Here is a 23190-nt window from a genome sequence, read left to right on the forward strand (position 1 = left end):
CGATTCTTCCTTCTCTTTCGATGGCGGGTATTATCGCTCGGGCGCGGTGATAAGCTCAACATGTGTCCAGTGGCGAGCCCGGAGAAGGCAGGTCAGGCTGCTAGTACTGCTGGTTTTTTTTTAAAAGCTGAGTGAGCACAGTGGTTTGGCTGAACAATACTTTTGGATGGTGTGTTGTCTTGTGATTGGGAAAGTTACAGTGGAGCAAGAAGGATATCATGGTATAAGAAATAGCATCAGGCGTTATATTAGGAAATGACATCTTGGTTTAAAATGACACGAGTCAAGCTAGTTGTAAATATTAGAGATTGATTTATATGAAGAGCATCCGGTGTATAAGGAGGTAGCATTATGTATACGTTACTTCAAGCATTTATGTGGCATATTATATATAGGATAAATGAAATTCAGCACACTCGTAACATCTCACATAGATATGACATGTAGGAAAAAAGTGTCATATGGCATAACGGTGATATCTGACATTTGATGTTTTCCCACATGCATTTGACAGCTGGTATTTTATTCTGACATATATGCGACACATGACATATGTGTGACATACATAAACATACAGCTTTCATCATACAAATAAAAACAACCGTACACAATGACAGAAGATGATCTGGTGTTAATGTGACACATGTCACTCGAATGACATCTGACACTTGCCACACGATTGACAGCTGACACATGCCATACTAATGAGATCTGATACATGCAACACGATTGACATAAAACACATGGCATACGAATTACAAATGACGCATGTCATACGAAAGACATCTGATACATGCAGCACGAATGACATATAAGATATGTCATACGAATGACATCTGGCATATGCCATACGAATTTCACCTAACACTTATCACAAGAATGTCATCAAACACTTGTCATATGATTGACACCTGACACATGCCACTTAAATGACATCTGACACATACCAAACACGTATGACATCCGACCCACATGACATATGACATAGAGCCCGTACCCTGCCAAGCTCCCCGGGGTTCTCTCCGTCACACGGAGTTGTTATGTTGCTCCTCAGCTCCGGCAAAGTCTCCAGGCAGAATCCTGCGATCGACGTCACCACAAAAAGGAATGACGTCACACCGTACACCTGGAATTTTAAATGAAAAGTCATTAACAACTGGAGTATATTTAACTGAGACTAGATTTCGTTTCAAATCTAAATCTATAATGGGCCACGTTCGCACTTCTCTCTCTCTCTGTCCGCAAAATATTTTCGCCGGACATCACATCAGAATCTACAGCGATATATCGAGAACTTTTTACGGACTTTTGTTGAAAATAATATGTTAGATGTTTTAAATGTATAACCACAATTTTATTTAAAGAAGAAAAATATAAAATAAAGGCGTATTCAACTGTAGAAAAACAATTTTATTTATGCAACAGGAAAAGCATTTATAGATGTGAAAAAGAACGCATAAAACTGTGACGTCACTAATGCTTATACATTAACTAATGACGTCATCTGCCGTGTTTAGAATAAAAAGAAATGAACTATTTCATTCAAATTGGATTTAGATCTACGTACACTATGAAATGTATACAATATAATTTTTCCTCATTCAAATTTGATTTAGATCTACGTACACTATGAAATGTATACAATACAATTTTTCCGGCCTAAAATCATAAAATTTATGTTATTTAATTGGATTCTAGATCTAGAGATTCTAGATCTAGACTAGATCTAAATCTACGCAATAACAAGACGTAGACGCTAAGATATAGATTTAGACTCTAACTTCTCTAGAATCTATTCCAAGACTTAATTATTTTATAAAAAATCTTTGTTTTTGGAACTGGCTAATTTGGGATAAAAAAATCAATTTGAAAGAATAGGCATATTCGCGTAAGTTAAGATTTTAAAATACGTCTTTCATTCTCCGCGTTTAACTGGTACCTAAATAGCGGAGATCATAGTGTACTTAAAACCACGCAGGTGGTGCGGGTTCGAGACACACCAAGTCAACTTGGTTAATCTATTTTTTTTATTTTGCTCGGGATAAACTTTAAAAAAAAATTCTATTTGGATTCTAGATCTAGATCTACGGAAAAACTAGACTTACACAGATGTAGACCCTACCTAGATCTAGAATCTATTCAAACAATACATTTCTATACTAAAGTATTTCAGGCCTTAATTACTTTATTGAAATCTTTGTTTATCTATGCAATTTGCTAATCTCTATAATATATAAAGCAAAGTTGTCGGGTGTCCGATAGGGCACTTTCCGGCGCCGCAGGCGCTTCAAATTTGGCAGGATCTTGCCTTGGGGCGACAGAACACGGGGGCCGGTTGGCCGAAAAGTCTACGATGAGGGGGTCAAAACTGACCTCGACTGACCGGCGCCATAACTCTTCATAACTCCTGAGGTCGTAGACCGACCCTCGGGCGAATTAATTAAGCATTCAAATCCTCAATGTTTTCGAAAGCCTAAGCGAAGCTGGGCAGCATGCCTAGTGTTGGTATAAAAATTGAATTTTTTTTTTAAATATTTTTTTTGCCTAATTTGACGAGCAGAATTTTCCCCATTCTGTCCCCACACTTTGCAGTAAACCCTACATAATAACTTAACTGTGAAGGGCGCATAAAACGTGGCTTTCCCCACCCCTGTAATTTTTTGTTTGGGATCAACATCCAGTGCCTAGATACACACGCATGCACGCACGCAAGCACACACGCACATACACACGCACACACACACGGACATGTATATGCGCAAACACAAACACACACACACATATATGTCCGTGTGTGCATGTGTGTCCGTTTGTGTGTACCAAATAAGGAATGACTGGTAAATTTTAACATAACTGTACCATACGTACTTCTAACCAACCCCCCCCCCCCCCCCAATGTTTTGCACTGACCAGTACAGTAATGTTATCTTCTAACGACCGCAACCTGACCCAATCTTGTGAAAAAAAATTGTTCAAATTTCGTCCATAAAAAAAAAATGTTTCACCCACCAACCCCCTTCCCCGATAGACAAGCAATTTCAGATTTGATTTGAGCCCTGTGTCTATCTGATACAGCCGATCTCTCATCGTGTCTGTTGTATTATGAGCAGTGGTGGGGGTATATAGGTGGGGGATGGGGATGGAGGGAGGGAGAGAAAGGGGGGGGGGGAGTTTCAGACATCTCTGGGAGTGGAGTAGTGCTCCCTGGAGCACATCCACCTTCCGTCCCCCATGAAAATATATGTTACATCAAAAATACAATTTATATACTTTAACCAGTGTCACCCCCACCCGGAAATTTTAATAAGCCCCCCCCCCCCCCCGCCAAGTTTCAACAACACCCAGCTTGGCGACAAACGTCTAAAAAAACGTTGGTGTTGGGGCTAACCGGGCTGATAGCAAGGGCCTCAAATTTTAAGACCCTAAACTATTTTTTTTTAAAAACGCTAAAATGGTATTTAAAATTAAAATTGTGATACATACAATTATAGTCTTAAAGGACCACGGATAATATTCAGCCTGCTCCCCCCCCCCTTCAGGCTTAACCCGCCCCTGATGACACGTATGTTCTAGAACGTTATTTACCATGCACTTTGTGGCCCACGGTGAACGTGGGCCACAGGTCGCGTGGGTCACGTGGCTGAATCCGACCAACCAGCGCTCGATCCACGTCAACCAACCGTCTAATTATTTATTTTTAGAACGCTCTGATTTAGCGTTAATAGAAAACGTACACACGTACAGGCTGATAAAAAGCGCCCCAACCGCTTCAATTTTAAACTGATGGATCGAAGTTGTTTTGTTTTTGTTTAGTTTATGGGACTTCATTGCGCTCAGGCGCCATGCACTGGATGGAGTTATCGGAATTTCCTTGCTAGCTGCAAGATCAATAATTCACTTCGATGCCAAGTCAATGCCATATTTTTTTTAAAATAGAGAGATGATAAAAAACATGAAGCTCGAATCTCAAAGTTATGAATAGAGATCTCTTTGTGTTGTTTTTTATTCGTTATTTTTGTTTCGTTTTTTTATACACTTCGGATTTAGCTGATGAAGGGATGTCTGGTAAGCTTTTGTTGTTTTCAGAGGGTCAGAGGACAAAGGTCAAGAGGTCAGTGATGGGCAACAGATATGGCGGAGCAGAAACGTTGAGATGTCACAGCAGAAGTGGGACATGGTGAGTTCAAAGGTCAGTGTGTTAGAAAACTGGTAAACTTAGAAATGTATGAAAAAAACTTTTTTTTAACTTGAATAATGGCAAGTTCAGTTGTGTTTAAAATAGTACGGAAAATCTAAAATAGAATGTTAAAATAATGATAAAATATTAGCAATAATAATAAAATATTAACAATAATAACAAATAATAACAACAATAATAATAATAATGATAATAATAAAAAATAATAATAATGATACTTTAAATATTAATAATAAACATACATACTATTATAACTACAAAAACTACGATTATTTAAAATAATAATAAATATTATTATTATAGTTATTATTATTATTACTATTTTTACTACATATATATATATATATATATATATATATATATATATATATATATATATATATATATATATATGTATAAATCATTAATATTTATAGCACGCCATGGGGAAGGTGATTAAGAATTCAACGGTTTCTATACGCTGTAGCCTAACCTAATCTAATACACACAAAATACCAACATATTGGAGGCAAAAAACAGTACATCGTTCTTAATTAAGTTAATACACGAATTCATTAGCAACGGTATTGATCAGTTGACAAACCGACAAAATATAAAATGTAGGCGATGGCTAATCATCTACACGAGAGACAAGAAAACAATGTTAGAATGGATCTGAAAAACGGGAAAAATACAAAACATAGGTCATTAGAATAATGGGACAACATAAAATGTAAGCGATGGCCAGTCTTTAATTGGAGTTGATTTTGTTAATTATGAAGTAAACTACAGGAAATTCTGAAAGTCGTATTCAATTATATCAGAACCAAAGATCCACCAAGACATTTTTTTATACTGTTCAATTATAAGAGAACTAAAGATCAAACGCATAAATGTAACTTAGTATTAAAGTATAACCCAACACGGACATATGTTTGAGTGTTAAATTAAAACATAACCAAATATCAACCTGACATATTTACCTTAGTATTATATTGTAACGTAACCTGGACATTGAGTTTTTACTGTTAAATTTTATACAACTCGATTTAGTGTTAAAATATAACGAAATCCAAACATTACTTCCTTAATAACAAAATAAAAATCTCTCCCCGGACAATTATTTCTCAGCGTTAAATTATAATACCACTCGGACATTTGTTTTAGTGTTTAGTATTATATTATAACATAAGCTGGACATTGATTCCGTAGCGTTAATTAAACAAAACGAAATCCCCATCCATTCATTTATTCCTTAGTGTTAAATTAACCAACGAAATCCCAATCCATACATTGATTCCTTAGTGTTAAATTAACCAACGAAATCCCAATCCATACATTTATTCCTTAGTGTTAAATTAACCAACGAAATCCCAATCCATACATTTATTCCTTAGTGTTAAATTAACCAACGAAATCCCCATCCATACATTTATTCCTTAGTGTTAAATTAACCAACGAAATCCCCATCCATACATTTATTCCTTAGTGTTAAATTAACCAACGAAATCCCAATCCATACATTTATTCCTTAGTGTTAAATTAACCAACAAATCCCAATCCATACATTGATTCCTTAGTGTTAAATTAACCAACGAAATCCCCATCCATACATTTATTCCTTAGTGTTAAATTAACCAACGAAATCCCCATCCATACATTTATTCCTTAGTGTTAAATTAACCAACGAAATCCCCATCCATACATTTATTCCTTAGTGTTAAATTAACCAACGAAATCCCAATCCATACATTTATTCCTTAGTGTTAAATTAACCAACAAATCCCAATCCATACATTGATTCCTTAGTGTTAAATTAACCAACGAAATCCCAATCCATACATTTATTCCTTAGTGTTAAATTAACCAACGAAATCCCCATCCATACATTTATTCCTTAGTGTTAAATTAACCAACAAATCCCAATCCATACATTTATTCCTTAGTGTTAAATTAACCAACAAATCCCAATCCATATATTGATTCCTTAGTGTTAAATTAACCAACGAAATCCCAATCCATACATTTATTCCTTAGTGTTAAATTAACCAACGAAATCCCCATCCATACATTTATTCCTTAGTGTTAAATTAACCAACAAATCCCAATCCATACATTGATTCCTTAGTGTTAAATTAACCAACAAATCCCAATCCATACATTGATTCCTTAGTGTTAAATTAACCAACGAAATCCCCATCCATACATTTATTCCTTAGTGTTAAATTAACCATCAAAATCCCCATCCATACATTTATTCCTTAGTGTTAAATTAACCAACAAATCCCAATCCATACATTGATTCCTTAGTGTTAAATTAACCAACGAAATCCCAATCCATACATTTATTCCTTAGTGTTAAATTAACCATCAAAATCCCCATCCATACATTTATTCCTTAGTGTTAAATTAACCAACAAATCCCAATCCATACATTGATTCCTTAGTGTTAAATTAACCAACGAAATCCCAATCCATACATGTATTCCTTAGTGTTAAATTAACCAACAAATCCCAATCCATACATTGATTCCTTAGTGTTAAATTAACCAACAAATCCCAATCCATACATTGATTCCTTAGTGTTAAATTAACCAACGAAATCCCAATCCATACATTTATTCCTTAGTGTTAAATTAACCAACGAAATCCCCATCCATACATTTATTCCTTAGTGTTAAATTAACCAACGAAATCCCAATCCATACATTTATTCCTTAGTGTTAAATTAACCAACAAATCCCAATCCATACATTGATTCCTTAGTGTTAAATTAACCAACGAAATCCCAATCCATACATTTATTCCTTAGTGTTAAATTAACCAACGAAATCCCCATCCATACATTTATTCCTTAGTGTTAAATTAACCAACAAATCCCAATCCATACATTTATTCCTTAGTGTTAAATTAACCAACAAATCCCAATCCATATATTGATTCCTTAGTGTTAAATTAACCAACGAAATCCCAATCCATACATTTATTCCTTAGTGTTAAATTAACCAACGAAATCCCCATCCATACATTTATTCCTTAGTGTTAAATTAACCAACAAATCCCAATCCATACATTGATTCCTTAGTGTTAAATTAACCAACAAATCCCAATCCATACATTGATTCCTTAGTGTTAAATTAACCAACGAAATCCCCATCCATACATTTATTCCTTAGTGTTAAATTAACCAACGAAATCCCCATCCATACATTTATTCCTTAGTGTTAAATTAACCATCAAAATCCCCATCCATACATTTATTCCTTAGTGTTAAATTAACCAACAAATCCCAATCCATACATTGATTCCTTAGTGTTAAATTAACCAACGAAATCCCAATCCATACATTTATTCCTTAGTGTTAAATTAACCAACAAATCCCAATCCATACATTGATTCCTTAGTGTTAAATTAACCAACGAAATCCCAATCCATACATTGATTCCTTAGTGTTAAATTAACCAACGAAATCCCAATCCATACATTTATTCCTTAGTGTTAAATTAACCAACAAATCCCAATCCATACATTGATTCCTTAGTGTTAAATTAACCAACGAAATCCCAATCCATACATTTATTCCTTAGTGTTAAATTAACCAACAAATCCCAATCCATACATTGATTCCTTAGTGTTAAATTAACCAACGAAATCCCAATCCATACATTTATTCCTTAGTGTTAAATTAACCAACGAAATCCCCATCCATACATTTATTCCTTAGTGTTAAATTAACCATAGCAAAGTCCCGAACCGGACATTGATTCCTTAGTGTTAAATTAACCAACAAAATCCCCACCCGGACATTGATTCCTTAGTGTTAAATTGACAACAGAATCCCCACCCGGACATTATCTCCTTAGCGTTAAATTAACCACAACAAAATCCCCACCCTGACATTATCTCCTTAGCGTTAAATTAACCACAACAAAATCCCCACCCGGACATTGATTCCTTAGTGTTAAATTAACCACAACAAAATCCCCACCCGGACATTGATTTCTTAGTGTTAAATTACCAATGAAATCCCCATCTATACATTGATTCCTTGGTGTTCAATTAATTGTAACAAAATCTCTACACGGGCATTGATTCCTTAGCGTTAAATTAGCCACAACAAAATCCTAACCCGGACATTAATTCCTTAGTGTTAAATTAACCAACAAAATCCCCTACCCGGACATTGCTTCTATAGTGTTAAATTAACCAACAAAATCCCCACCCGGACATTCCTTACCATGGCAGCCCTGGACGTCCGCGGATACTCCAGCACCAGCCACACCGTCCACTGGATCTTCTGCCAGCCGGACAGGATGTTGAGGTCGATGTTGACGGCCTGGCTGCGGAGGCTGTGGTTGAAGCTGTCGAGGATGTGCTGGTTCTCGATGTACGACCGGTAGTGCCGCCAGCAGCAGGCTTTGATCTCAAGCTCGTTGATTTGCCAGAAGTCGAGTTCCCGCTTGACCACCGCGCCACACACCTCCAGCGGTACGTGAAGTTCACCTGGGGGAGGGAGAGAAGAGGGTGTGAAAACATGATGAAACTGAGACAATGAAATTTTTGGGGTAAAATTATGAACAACATGGGGTAGGTGTGATCGTAGAGCTTACGACTGCTAACCCGAAAGTCTCGAGTTCGAATCCCGGGTTAAAGTCACTAGAACGTCCTTGAGTCCACTCAGCTTTTATGGGGTAACTGACTCACGTTAGGGAAAGTAAATGCGGCTGAGCAAAGTGCTGAACATACTATCCCTTCATTCACAAAAAAAGGTGAACTCTACTTCACCTGCCACAGAAACCGTTAGGTTCTAATGATACTTCACTTGACTTTTTTTTTTAAATGTACAACGTGACGTCATAAAGAACCAGACTAAGCTTGAGCCTCGATGGGGGAATTTTTTTTTTTTTTTTCTGACAACACAAATCACTTCCCGAAATCTCGATGATAAATCATCTCTACCCGCCCCTCCCTTCCTACACGACCTCCAACATTCTCTCTATTCCAAGCCACCCCCTCCCCCCGTCTCCCTCACTCCAAAAAACGATAACCGCTATCTGCCTCCCAATACAAAGCCACTTGTGTGTTCTATTTTATCAAGTAAAAACAAAACAAAAAGGGAGGAAACTCCAGATCCTCTCGTAATTCAGTTACGTGTGTTATGGTGTTTGGTGGCCATTCCTTTAGAGTGTTGCTATGAATGCCAGGCCTAGTCTGCGGGTACCCAGTAGTGGATTAAGGGTGGAATGTAATAGAGCTAAGGCCGAGGTCACCTAAATTATACCCCCAACCCCTAAAATAATGTTATAAATAATTCAAAATATAAAAGTGCTTGTTACGCAATAGTCACTGCTATAAGCCAATGTACATACAAAGTATAACCCAACAGTTAGAAGGCCTTATTACATATGCCTACACAACTAACACATAGTTTATAAGTTACCATAGTAGGCTAGAGTAAAGATCACTAATATAAACATATATGGTAATCGATGCCATTGTTTTATTTAAAGTAATGGAAATGGTTGAGTGGTAGGGACAGACAATGCTATGCCAAAGACCTGAAGAGGTTTCCCTCTATCTACCCAGCTTTGGTGGCTACTGATTAGAACACTTTCAGAGTCCCCGCGTTAGCCATTTACAGTTTAACGTTACTTCATCAGACCTGTACATTCCCATTCGACTACTTTTACTAACATCTCATTGAAGATTTAGGCGCTTTATATATATATATATATATATATATATATATATATATATATATATATATATATATATATATATACATATATATATATACATATATATATATATATATATATATATATATATATATATATATATATATATATATTATATATATATATATATATATATATATATATATATATATATATATATATATATATATATATATATATATATATATATATATATATATGTGTAAATGCATACGTATGTGTATGCTTGTCTGTGCGCGTGTTTGTGTATGTGATGAACCACATGCATATACTCGTGCAATTCATCTGCCTCAGCAAAAACTGCATACGTTTGTTAAATAAATACTCTCCCATCTGCAAGCATCAGCATCTTTTATAAATGTCCATCAAATAATTAATAACAAATGATTCGTTGATTAAAAATAAAGTCACTGTAGTTTAAAAATCCACTCTTAGCAAGACTTTGGCGCCATTCCAAAAAATATTAGCGCCCCCATGTTTCGTTGAGAAAAACCCTTGATGATATCAGCACCTTAGATGAGAAGTCGTCCTTGAAACCCAAAAAAAAAAAAAAAAAAAAAAAAAAAAAAAAAAAAAAAAAAAAAAGAAACAATGCACTGTGGATAAAAAAAAATAAAAAACTTTACATGCTAAGTAAATGCATAAACGCCTTATATAAATAAAAATAAACTCAATACAACCAGCGCTTTCTGGATAAAATCAGGCGCCATTAAAAAAAAAAGTCACCAGCCCAGAAGACCATCTTGATTTGAAATGCTTATGCAAGAGATTACGGCCCAACCTCACCGCATCGCCAGGGAGGAGCTATCGTCTGTGATCAGACAGAAGGACGTGTTCCAAACTTGATAAAGTAAACACAAAAATAGAAGTTGCGCTCAATTGCGCATATTGTAGTCTGCCGGGAAACACGATACGCGCATGCGCGGATAGCATGTCTTCCGACAGCGAATTTTATTTTTTCTTGCTGAATTTGGTTACCGGAAGTCTAGGCAAATTTATATCTGACGTCATCCGGAGTAAACCTTTCACTGTGTTTGTTGTATGTATGCGTGTGTAAATTATAAGAGGGGTAAAATTATTCCGAGTCTTCGGATCAAGATTTGGGTGTTTTTTTTTTTACGCGAGAAACGTGAGGCGGTTAAAATATTGAGGAGATCTGGGTCAATCTATTATTGAATAATGAGTTTAGCGGGCTGTTTTTGAGTCGTTTGGGGAGGGGGGTGATAAAATTATTAAGGGGTGTGGAATATGTTTAGGAATAGAGGGGCATTTTGAAACCGTTGGGGATTTTTTTTGAAATAATATGCTGTTGTGGGGATGTGGTTGTGGTGGATGGTATAGGGGGTGGTGTTTGTGTTGGGGGATGGGTGATTGGGGTTTAGGGCGATGGTGTTTGTATGGTCGGTGTTGAGGATGATTAGTGCGTAGCTAAGGTTTATGGTTGATTGGTGCGTATCTGTGGGTTATGGGTGATTGGTGCGTAGATGTGGGTTATGGGTGATTGGTGTGTAGCTGTAGTTATGGGTGATTGGTGCCTAGCTGTGGAATAAGGGTGATTGGTGAGTAGCTGTGGGTTATGGGTGATTGGTGTGTAGCTGTAGTTATGGGTGATTGGTGCCTAGCTGTGGAATAAGGGTGATTGGTGTGTAGCTGTGGATGACGAGTGATTTGTGTGTAGCTGGGGCTTATACTAAAAGCTGTATGGTCAGTGGTTAATATAATGGATTAAGATTTTATTGTTTTACATTTTTGGAGGATAAAAATATATAAGTCGGAATTCTTGTTTTATGAACTTGTATGTCAAAGTATTACTATTTTCGTTGCTATGGTGTGGTAAGGAAAGTGTTAATGCGGCCACTTGCACTGAAGGCTAGGAGACAGTGGCGACGCTGGAGAAAATGTTATCATATTAGAATGTAAAGGTTAAAGAGTAGTGAGTGGGGTTAGGTTAAATTTTAAGAAAAAAAAACAAAATGTTATCATATTAGAATGTAAAGGTTAAAGAGTAGTGAGTGGGGTTAGGTTAAATATTAAGAAAAAAAAAACATGGGACAACACTGTAGGAATATTAATGGTGGGACAGGGTAAAAGGTCACAGAAATGATGATGTGTGTTGTGTGCTTGGGGGCAAGATGACAGGAGGTGGTGGGGTGAGTTGATGGTAGGGGTGGGCAGTGTGTTGTGAGGGGTGGAGCAGTGAGTTGAGAGGGTTGGGGTTGTGAGTCGTGAGGGGGTGGGGCGAGTTGATGGTAGGGGTGGGCAGTGTGTTGTGTGCTTGGGGGCAAGATGGCAGGAGGTGGTCTGGTGAGTTGATGGTAGGGGTGGGCAGTGTGTTGTGAGGGGTGGGGTTGTGAGTCGTGAGGGGGTGGGGCGAGTTGATGGTAGGGGTGGGGCAGTGAGTTGTGAGGGTGGGGTTGTGAGTCGTGAGGGGGTGGGGTGAGTTGATGGTAGGGGTGGGGCAGTGAGTTGTGAGGGTTGGGGTTGTGAGTCGTGAGGGGGTGGGGCGAGTTGATGGTAGGGGTGGGGCAGTGAGTTGTGAGGGTGGGGTTGTGAGTTGTGAGGTGGTGGGGTTGTGAGTTGTGAGGGGGTGGGGTGAGTTGATGGTAGGGGTGGGGCAGTGAGTTGTGAGGGTTGGGGTTGTGAGTCGTGAGGGGGTGGGGTGAGTTGATGGTAGGGGTGGGGCAGTGAGTTGTGAGGGGATGGGGCAGTGAATAGCGAGGAAGTGGGGCTCTAAGTCGTGAAGGTGTAGGGCTTTGAGTTGCGAAGGGGTGGGACAATAAGTCGTTAAGGGGTGGGATTGTGAGGTGTAAAGGGGTGGGGCTGTGAGTTGTAAAGGGGTGGGGGGGATCTGAGAAGTGAAGGAGTGGGGCAGTGAGACGTGAAGGGGTGGGGCTATGAGGTGTAAAGGGGTGGGGCAGTGAGACGTGAAGGGGTGGGGCTATGAGGTGTAAAGGGGTGGGGCAGTGAGACGTGAAGGGGTGGGGCTATGAGTTGTAAAGGGGTGGGGCAGTGAGTCGTGAAGGGGTGGGGCAGTGAGTCGTGAAGGGGTGGGGCAGTGAGTTGTGAAAGGGTGGGGCAGTGAGTCTTTAGTGGCGAGGGGGTGAGGGGGTGGGGCAGTGACTCGTCACTACAAAATCCCAGCAACGAATCTCTAGTCCAACAACTCACAACAACTTTCCAGAACAACGCTGCATTCATCCCTACAACCCTGCCATATCTAAAATCTTGAAATTCGAACCAAAACCTTTAACATTTTTTACGATCGCTCTATCTTACGGCCACTTGTATCCGATTTATTAATTTATTAACCCCATACATTTTTTTTAATGCGCATTCATTACCCAAGAACAGGAACTCATTTACATCTTAAAAAAAACAACCCTCACCCCACCCCCTCACCCCCACCATCTCCTCCTTTAGACAAAGCCCTAATCTTCTTGTCCCCTCTCCATAGAAAACACGGACATCAACCGACTTCCTTATTCCTTTCTTCCAGTCACGTGATATTTGGTTTTTTTTTTCTTTCTCTTGCTGGCGTGGTGACGTAATCAGAGATATGTATATGCGCACGGCTGTTCATTAATTTCTATTCTTGCAGTTTACGTGCGTGGAGGGAATATTCGCCGACAGGACCACGTCAGATGTGAATGGCCCCTTCAAGCGGAAAATGGCCGAAACAAAGAACAGACACGGAAATCTCCGATGCGGTCGTTACGGATGATGAAACAGCGGAAGTTGATATCAGGTTCACTTGAAAGTAGGAGTTATTAGGTTCAGTGGTACAGCGGAAGTTCATAAAAGATTCAGTGGGAAGCGGAAATGATATCTTATTTAGCTAAAAAGCGGAAGTTGTTATCAGATTCAGTTGAAAAGCGGAAGTTAATATCAGGTTTAGTGGAAAGCGGAAATATGGTATCCGCTTCAGTTGGAAAGCGGAAGTTATTATCAGTTTCAGTAGGGGTCGTCGTGGTCTTGAGTTCGAATCCTTGGGCAGAGGAGGCTCGTGAGACAACTCATAAATCAAACAACTGCTGCCTCGTAGTGTTTTCTTTGTTGGACAAAGGCTATGAAATCAAATCCAAAAAGAAAAGCAGGCTGAAAGAATTCGGGGTCAATGGCCTCAATGGCGCATAACTAGTTGACACGTATACTTAAGTGTGTTGGAGGGGATCCCTTCCAACACTAAAATTAAGAACGAAGAAGAAGATCAGTTTCAGTTGAAAGCGGATGTTGATATCTATCAGCTTCAGCGGAAATGCGGAAATTCATCTTGTTTCAATGGAACAATGGAAATTGATATCAGGTTCAATGGAACAGCGGAAGTTGATATCAACTTCGCCCCAAGCAGGCTAGAGTGCCTACATTGTCTTGTGTAGGATTGCTGGTGCCTGCAATCTCTTTAGCTATTTTTTTTTTCTGTTTTACCCAACGTGGGCGTCCTCACAAATGTCCTCCGATATCTCCTTCCGCCATTTTTTAACTTCTGCACACCCCCCACCCACCCCCCCCCCCCCCACCCCAAGTCTTCCTGATTTACTCTCCCCTTTCCCTACCCTTCCTCTAGACTTTTTCTAAACTCCAAAGAATCTCTAGGACCCCCCCTCCCCCACTCTTATTTCTATTGTTTAAGAGACCTCACGATTACCATAGCCATGTTTCTTCACTTTTCTACCCCCTAACCCTACAATCCATTTTCCGAACATACATCATTCCCCCCCCCCCCCCACCCCAATGTTAAAAGAAATCAGATTTGTTTTTTTTTTTAACCTTATTGCCCGCCCCTCCCCCGCCCCCCCATTAGAAAGTCAATGAACTATATTTTTAACCATATTCCCCCCCCCCCCCACATACACAATCCATTTTTCTAAACATACATCTTTCCCCCCAACCCCATGTAAAACAAATCAGATTTTTTTTAAACCATTCCCCCCCCCCCCCAATGTCCGTCCGTCCCCGCATTAGAGAGTCAATGAACTACATTTTATTTTTTTAAGCTAAAATTCAAGCACATGACCTGACATCTCGCATAGCTTCAGCTATGATCCCAGCCATGATCCAGCCATAATCCCAACCATGATTGTAATAGTGGCTCCAGCTGTAGCTCCAGCCATAACTCAACTCCGGCCATACTAGGTCATCCATATCTCCAGCTATTCTATAATAGTGGCTCTCGCCATAGCTCCAGCCATAAAGGTCATTCTTTACTGCAGCCAATATCGGCTCCAGCTATATCTCCAGCCATAACTCCAGCTATAAGTTAATTCCAGCCAAAGGGGTCATCCATAACTTCCGCCATGTCTACAATACTGGCATAGCCCCAGCCATCTTCAGCAATAATTCCAGCCATCCATAACTCCAGCTATAATGGTCATTGATAACTCCAGCTATAAGGGGCATTGATAACTCCAGCTATAAGGGGCATTGATAACTCCAGCTATAGGGGTCATTGAATACTTCAGATATAGGGGTCATTGATAACTCCAGCTATAGGGGTCATCCGTAGCTCCCGTCATGTCTACAATATTGGCTCCAGCTATATCCCCAGCTATAACATTAGCCATGCCTATAACATTGACTCGCGCCATAGCTCCAGCTATGACTTCAGCGATATAAATATCAAGCCAACCAAAGGAGATGTTGCATGTCTTTCACCGCGCGCACAATGAGCATAATGTCCGCCGGCTGGGGTAGCCAATCAATACTATCGTACCATAGGGTTAGGACAGCTTCGTGTAATAGTCGCAAACAGATAGAGGGAAAGAGGAGGAGTGGGGGGGGGGGGGGGGAATGTGTGTGTGAGTATGTGTTTGTTAGAGGGGAAAGGGCGGGGGGGGGGGGGGCTTTGAGTTAGGGCAACATAAAAATGAAAAGTAAATTTTGAAGACTTATTACTTTTCCACTTTTGAGATTTTTTTTTTATTTTAAAATGTTGATAAACAGAAATAAATATAAAAAACAAAACAACTTAATAAGTTGACAGGGTGGAAAGAATATTTCAGCGTAATCAGGATTTGAATTGTGGCAGGATTAGCGTAGGTTTGTGTGAGGAATATGGTTTTAGGCCGCAATATCTGATTAAAGGGATATACGCAGGGGTGTGGGGAGGGGGAGGGGAGAAGATCGGTAGTTGCACGGGATAAAGTCTCATTTTATAAATGATTTCTTCCCCTGACACACACACACACACACACACACACACACACACACACACACACACACACACAGACACACAGACACACACACAGACACACACACACACACACACACACAAAATCATATAGCAAGCTATACTGAAAGGAATTGTCTGTTGTTAATTAGGTAGAGTCTAGTACGCCTGAAGCCTTTATTACGCGAGTTAAAATAACGCCCCCCCCCCCCACCCGCTCCCACCCCCCTTCCAAAAAAAAAAATTAAAAAAAAATAATACAAAACGGGAAAGGGGTATACAAGTTTTTTCATAAACTTTATGAATACATATTTTAAAAATGGAATCAAACTGCGCCCACAGAAGTACTACAATGCCAAGTTTCCTAGACAAGATACAAGGGCGGTGTTCTCACGTAATGACATTGTAAGGAAATAAAATTTCCAAATACCATTTCATTCTGTCCCCCTATGGGCTACATCGGGCAATCTTGGATGAGACTTGTAGCTCTTCAAAAATTTTTACCCAATCGCCATTGCTGTTTCAAGTTTTCACTTTTCCTGAACCAATCGTGACAGAGTTAACAAGCTCGGGTCGGTGTATCTGTTTGATCAATGGTGAAAAGGTCCCATGGGCTAATTGTATCGTCATGCCCGTGGTGGGGGTGTGGGGTGGGGTGGGGGAGTAATGAGAACGTCATCATCGGCTAGATATTAACAATTCATCAGGTGGTTTTTATGTGAGTGTTGTGGGATACATGTGACGTAATAAGCTGTGTCATACAGCTGTTTGATACAGCTAAGTTAGACAGCTAGTAAGGCTTTTTTTTCAAACACGATTCGAGAAATTTTAATACGATGGAAGTTAGGCAGCTAAGATACAGCCGTAAGGAGTTTTGTCAAACACTATGCAAGAAATTTTAATACGATGGAAGTGTGTACGGCAAGAATAGTGCCACTTCCCCCCCCCCCCCCTCCACTCCCCCACCCTCAAGTGTTGGGCTCTGAGGATATATATTAGAAAAAAACTTACGGGTGAACTGGCTCTCGTTCTATTACTTGACCATTCCGTTCCATCATTGGATACAATGTTCGAATTTTAGGGCATACAACCCGAAAGTCTCGAGTTCGAATCCCTGCTTCAAGCTCGTATACATTCTCTGTGTCCACCCAGCTCTGAAAGGTATGACCACATTGGGGAAAGTAACGGTGGCTGGGTCTAGTGCTGGCCACACTATCCCCTCATATGCCGCGGTCACAGAAAAAGGTGGACTCTACTTCACTTGCCCCCATGGACAGTGTTTCTTCCAGACTTTTTTTCTCCGGGGGGGGGGGGGGGTACAACATTTATGTTTTATAGTGTATTTTTAGTATGTTTTATATATAAATTCCATTTCTTTTAAGGGGAGGGCGGTAAAATATTTTCGGGGGAGAGGGGGGCTGTATTTTCTAATCATTGTATTTATAAGTTTATTATTTGTATTTATTTTACGTGGAGAACAAAAGTAGATTATAAATGTTTTTATGGACCAAATATACTTCAATGTTTTATGATTGAAATCTTTTCAATAGGTGACATTTTTATATATTATTTCAACGTGTGTTTCTGGCCATTTATAATTTTAATAGGAGATCTCGACCAGGTTTCTGTAGTTAATGTTGGCCAAATTCAATTTCAACAGCTGATGTTGGAAATATATAATTTCAATCTTTGATTTGGAATGCATGGATCTAAATGTCTAAAGCAGACTAAATATTGTTTCTGCACATTACGCTTGCAAAAATGTAGTTTTGATGTTAATTTCTGACATTATAGATGGAAACCTAATTTGCTCAGCATTAAAATCCGGTTTTTGTGTGTGTTATTGTCTGCATTTTACGAGGGAATTTGCTTTGGTTAACATTTGGAAAAATTGATCAGCCCATAGACCATTCTTGATGTGTCATTGAGATGAAGATGGGGTGACGCTAGGCAACGACCACAGGTATTTCCTGTACACTTTTGAAGTCGTTTTAGTGCAGCGCTTCCGATAGCCTCCGATTAGCCAAATGTGTTTATTTCTCAGCATGGTACCGTTTCTAATAGAAGCGTTTAAATTAGCGTTATATTTCATACGATCTTTTCTGTGAGACTAACAAATAAGCGCCATGTTACTATTTATAGAGCAGAAAAAAAAGAAGAAAAAAAAACAGATTTCAAAACTTAGCTTGGAAAGGAATTGGGTGGCGTGGTCGGAAGGTAGAGCTTACGACTGCTAACTCGAACGTCTCGGGATCGGATCCCAGGCTCGAGTCCGTACAGCGTCCCTGAGTCCACCCAGCTTTGAAGGGTACCTGGCTCACATTGGGGAAACTAAGGCGGCTTGACATAGCGCCGAACACACTATCCCCTAGTATACCGAGGTCATTGCATTGAAACAGATTAACTCTACTTCATCTGCTAAATATGTTTTGAAGACACGAAGAGAAATAAAAGGGATGACAGTGATAGCTAGGGATAGAGCACGTTTACAGTATAACATCAAGGGACTGGGTGGTTGTTATCATTTTGTTATCTTGTTAGTGTTGTATGATGGTGTATGATGTTGGGTAGTGATCGAGAGGTAAGTTATAGATAATAGAGCATATCAGAGGCGTAGCAAGGCGGGTGCGGGGTGGGGGGGGGTGCGGACCGCCCCGGGTGATACCAATTAAGAGGCGAACAAGTTGTAAAAATATATAGATGAAATATGTTTTTTATGAGTTCAATGCACTTCAAACTATCATCTGGGAGGGGGGGGGGGGGGGGTGACACCAACTTTAAACTTTGCAGAGGAAAGAAGGTTTTGATAACTGATACGTCAATCAACGACCGAGAAGAGGTGACACCAAAATCTTATAATTTACGAAAAAAACTGATTTTTCCACGTGAATTAATGTGTGGTTTAATATATAATTTGACGCCCTTAGACAAATCGATAATGGGGTGACACCAATTTAACTATATATATATATATATATATATATATATATATATATATATATATATATATATATATATATATATATATATATATATATATATATATATATATATAGGCCTTTGTATACCTTAATGTGTGTATGTATGTGTATGTGAACCTGTTTCTCTGACCTCGGCTTATGAAGGGATAGTATGGTCTGCACTGGGCCCCGCCGACTTTACTCTCTTTAAACCCGAGTTAGGTACCCTAATTGACACCAGTAACCGTCAAAATGAAATCCACAAAAGACGATTCGATCCCCCTAGGCATTAAAGTCATCAAGTTATCGACCCTTACTCCACCCTCGTTCTCGACATTAACGGTGGATGTGTCTGGAATATTGATGACGTCGCACGATAATTCAATACAGAACCTGATCTTACCTTTCCAATCATTATCGATCTATCCCCCCCCCTCACCACACACACACACAAATAGGTTGCAAGCTGATATTTTTATCTTTTTTTTTTTGATCGGTGGTCAGGCAGGGTGAGGTATATGGAAGCTGGGGGAATATTAATAGGGCGTGGCCGTGTGGGCATGGGGCGGGCAGGGTACATAATTAATGCTAATGACGGAATAGTTAATTCTGTGGGGGAGGGGGGGGGTAGGCATCAGCAGGTGGAATAAGATGGATCAGGTGCTACTCGCCATGTTTTGTATACACAGGTGGACGACAAGACAACATCAATGGTGGTGTTAAGTTGACGAGAGTTTTATAGGTAATACAAATATTATGTGTAGGTGACTTTCTCCAATACCAACTGCAATACCAAGTTGATGAAAATGCTACACACCAATGCCAAGTTGATAATAGTTTTACAATTATTACAAACATTATGTTTAGATGACATTCTCCAACGCTAATGGCAATGCCATGTTGATAATAGTTTTACAGGTATTACAAACATTATGTTTAGATGACATTCTCCAACGCTAATGGCAATGCCATGTTGATAATAGTTTTACAGAATACATACGTTATGAGTAGGTGACATTTAACTGCAATACCAAGTTAATGATAGTTTTACAGGTATAGCAAACTTTATGTGTAGGTGACACTCTCCAATTTTAACTGCAATACTAAGTTGATGGGAGTTTTACAGGTATAACGACTAGGTGACATTCTCCAACGTTAATGGCTATGTCAAGTTCAAAGGTATTCACCACTGAGGCTCTACATCCTATGCAGGATTTTGGCCTATTATTCAGGGTGCTGTTTTTTTTTATATGTATGAGCATAATATGTCACAAGTGTATCGGCGCGTGGTCTACCCATTTAAACCAAGTCTGACCTTTCGATTTCAGGGTATTGCAGAGATTATAATTAGGTGAAGTATCGCAGTTTGCTGGAAAATTTCAAGAGGCGAAAAATTTAAAACAAATAACGTTTCTTGAAGAACCAGATAGACTATGGGGCGGATGAAGTAATGTGTGTTTCTCTTATCTCGGCGTATGAAGGGTTAATGTAATCAGAACGACGCCACATAGATTATTTATTCTCCCCCCCCCCAATTTAAATCAGGTACCCATTAGAGCTGGGTGAATTCAGTCAAGTCGTACCGACCCGAACCCGATATCCGAACTCAACACCCTGGGCAATTTACCCCGGACCACTCGATCATATAAAAAAAAAACATACACACAGGAAAGGTAAGTGGATACAAATATTAAACATTTTACAGAAAGAAAAAAATCTGAGTTAAATAAAATATTCCAGTTGTTAAAAAATTTAAAATGTTTATTAGTTCGAATATTCCAGGTGCAAACACACACTGCGAGAAATCAAAATTTATTGCAGGCAATGCCAGAAATATCAAGGATCAAGAGAGTTTAATTCTTCCCAGTGCAATGAGCTGGCTTGCCAAAATCTGGATTTATTTTCTGACTCGCATTTAATGCCAGATTTAGCACACACTCACACAAAAGAAAACAAACCAATTTTTATTTTTAAAATAAATATTTCAAGCAACATTAAATTTTTTGTAAATACTTAACTATAGAAAAATATAGGTTAATGTATAAAAATAAAATAAAGAGCAGATTTAGAAATGAAAATAAACCTCCAACGAAACGCTAATAAATGACGGATGAAAAAAAATCAACTTAGTTCACAAATTATTAAGTAGGTGTTTGTTGACTAGTGAATTATGTTCACGAGGAATCGTTACCTTACAAAATAACACACGGTACTATTTGCAAACAACGTTTTTCATTTCATTCACATTTCTGAAATATATAATAAATTTTATTTGATTGAAACATAAGGTCATGTCCGCCATTACCCATCTCCCCCCCCCCTGCCACCCCCACCACTGTGCCCCACTCTGGTGTTGTGTAGCAAGCGAAATTTACGTCAGATAAACAAAATCACACAAGGAAAATGTCCAACACATAAGAACCACATTGGGACAATGTCCACTGCATGAACATCATATCTTTAAAATGTCCTCAACATGAGAACCACATCGGGACAATTTCAACAACATGAACATTACACCGGGACCATTTCCACAAATTCACATCAGGACAATGTCCACCATACCAGCACCACATCAGGACAATGTCCTCTACGCGTCAGACATGTTTTTACCACCGAACCCCACGTCACGTCCCGCCCACCACGACCCCCGGGGGGACAAATTCAACCATCGCCTCGGTTCCACTTAATAACAGTCCTCGGCACTCTGGAAATAACAGACATTCCAGAAGATTCCAAGCATTTACGCTGGCAGTCGGAGCGATGTGCGCAGTGATCCTTTTAAATAGTCCACCGCACGCAGCCTTGTCTTCTGTGCTTGTCCTTGGTATGTCGGAGTTGTGGGCCCTTTCTTGGTGTGTCAGGAAAAAAAATAATTATGGGGGCTTTTTTAGGGGGCGGTTCTTATGTCGTGGGTACACGTTATGTCAGTGTTAAGTGGTAACCGGGCGTGGATACTGTTAAATTATTCCGATGATAACAGCGTTTGTTTTGACACGTGACACATCACACAGTCGCAGTCAGACATCCAACTCCCCCCTCCCCCATCCCCAAAAAAAAAAAACAGACAGGAAATATTTATGCGACCAATCAACGAATGAAGCTCTCATTCCCCCTCCCACCCCTCCCCTGCTCCCACATTCTCATGGCCGATCCCCGGCACACGATCTAGGGGGTCGCTAGGGACGCCACCGCACGAACGAGATCTCGCGAGAAATCAGCCATGACAGTCACGCGGGTGTATGGGGGGCAAAAATGTCGGACAGGGCAGGGGGCGGCAACCCAAATAATACCCGTCCCCCGCGTGCTCATCACGATCTTACTACCGCGTCGGTACCGCGTGACGTCACGGACAACACCGTCCAAGAATTAGGACAAAAGGACATAATGTTGATTGTACGGGTGGGCGGTGCGGGGAGGGGGTGTATGTAATGTATTGATTCCGCTGCGGTGGATATTTTGTAGGTATAATAAATATCATCAGTGATGGGGCGCAAGGCAGATGTGGCCGAGTTAATGAGTGCTGGGGGTTAAGGTCAGAAGTGCGACGGGGGTAGAGAAGTGCGTTAGCTCAATGAGCTAAGGGAAGCACCGAAGGAGACGTACGGTATTTCTGGAGCTATAGACAGCAGAGCAATATGGCTAGAGCTAATGAGATTATTATCGGAGCTAAAGACAGTATGGATGGAGGTAATGAAATGAATGTAGGAGCTAAAGATAGAGAGAGTAATGTTAGAGCTAATGACATTATTATCGGAGCTAAAGACAGTGTAGTTGGAGTTTATGAGATTAATACAAGAGCTATTCTCAGCATTGCTGGAGCTATAGGAATTATAGCTGATCTTATGATATCACTGCATAAGCTAAATACAACATTCTGGCTGGATTTAATGACATCATTGCTTGAGCTAACGACAGTAATAGTAGAGTTAATATATATGTTATTGGAGCTGATGCTAGCACTGCTGGACCTATAGACAGCTTGGGTGTGGAAACTGCTGCCTTGCGGATTGATCTTGGATGGACAAAGGATATGAAAGCAAATCTCGAGTCGGCGTGGTCGAGTCGGTAAAGCTCATTGTTGCTAAACTGAAAAGTCTCGAGTTCGAAGCCTCGGGCAGATAAGGCTCGTTAGCTGGGGGCAGCCAC

The 23190-nt window shown here is 39.7% G+C and overlaps 1 protein-coding gene across 1 annotated transcript in view; it reads right to left on the reverse strand.

The window, feature by feature from the left end:
* LOC131930470 (potassium voltage-gated channel protein Shaw) overlaps positions 1-23190 on the reverse strand; it is a 55562-nt gene that overhangs the window by 12617 nt on the left and 19755 nt on the right. The window contains exons 2-3 of the mRNA XM_059286974.1: positions 8415-8680; positions 998-1126 (exon numbers count right to left, since the gene is read on the reverse strand). Of these exons, the coding sequence (XP_059142957.1) occupies positions 998-1126; positions 8415-8680 (395 nt within the window). The remainder of the gene's footprint in view (positions 1-997; positions 1127-8414; positions 8681-23190) is intronic.

The sequence above is a fragment of the Physella acuta genome, unplaced genomic scaffold (genome assembly GCF_028476545.2).
Source record: "Physella acuta isolate Inbredline_101_S28 unplaced genomic scaffold, ASM2847654v3 ptg001783l, whole genome shotgun sequence".
In the NCBI taxonomy this organism is placed as follows: Eukaryota; Metazoa; Mollusca; class Gastropoda; family Physidae; genus Physella; species Physella acuta.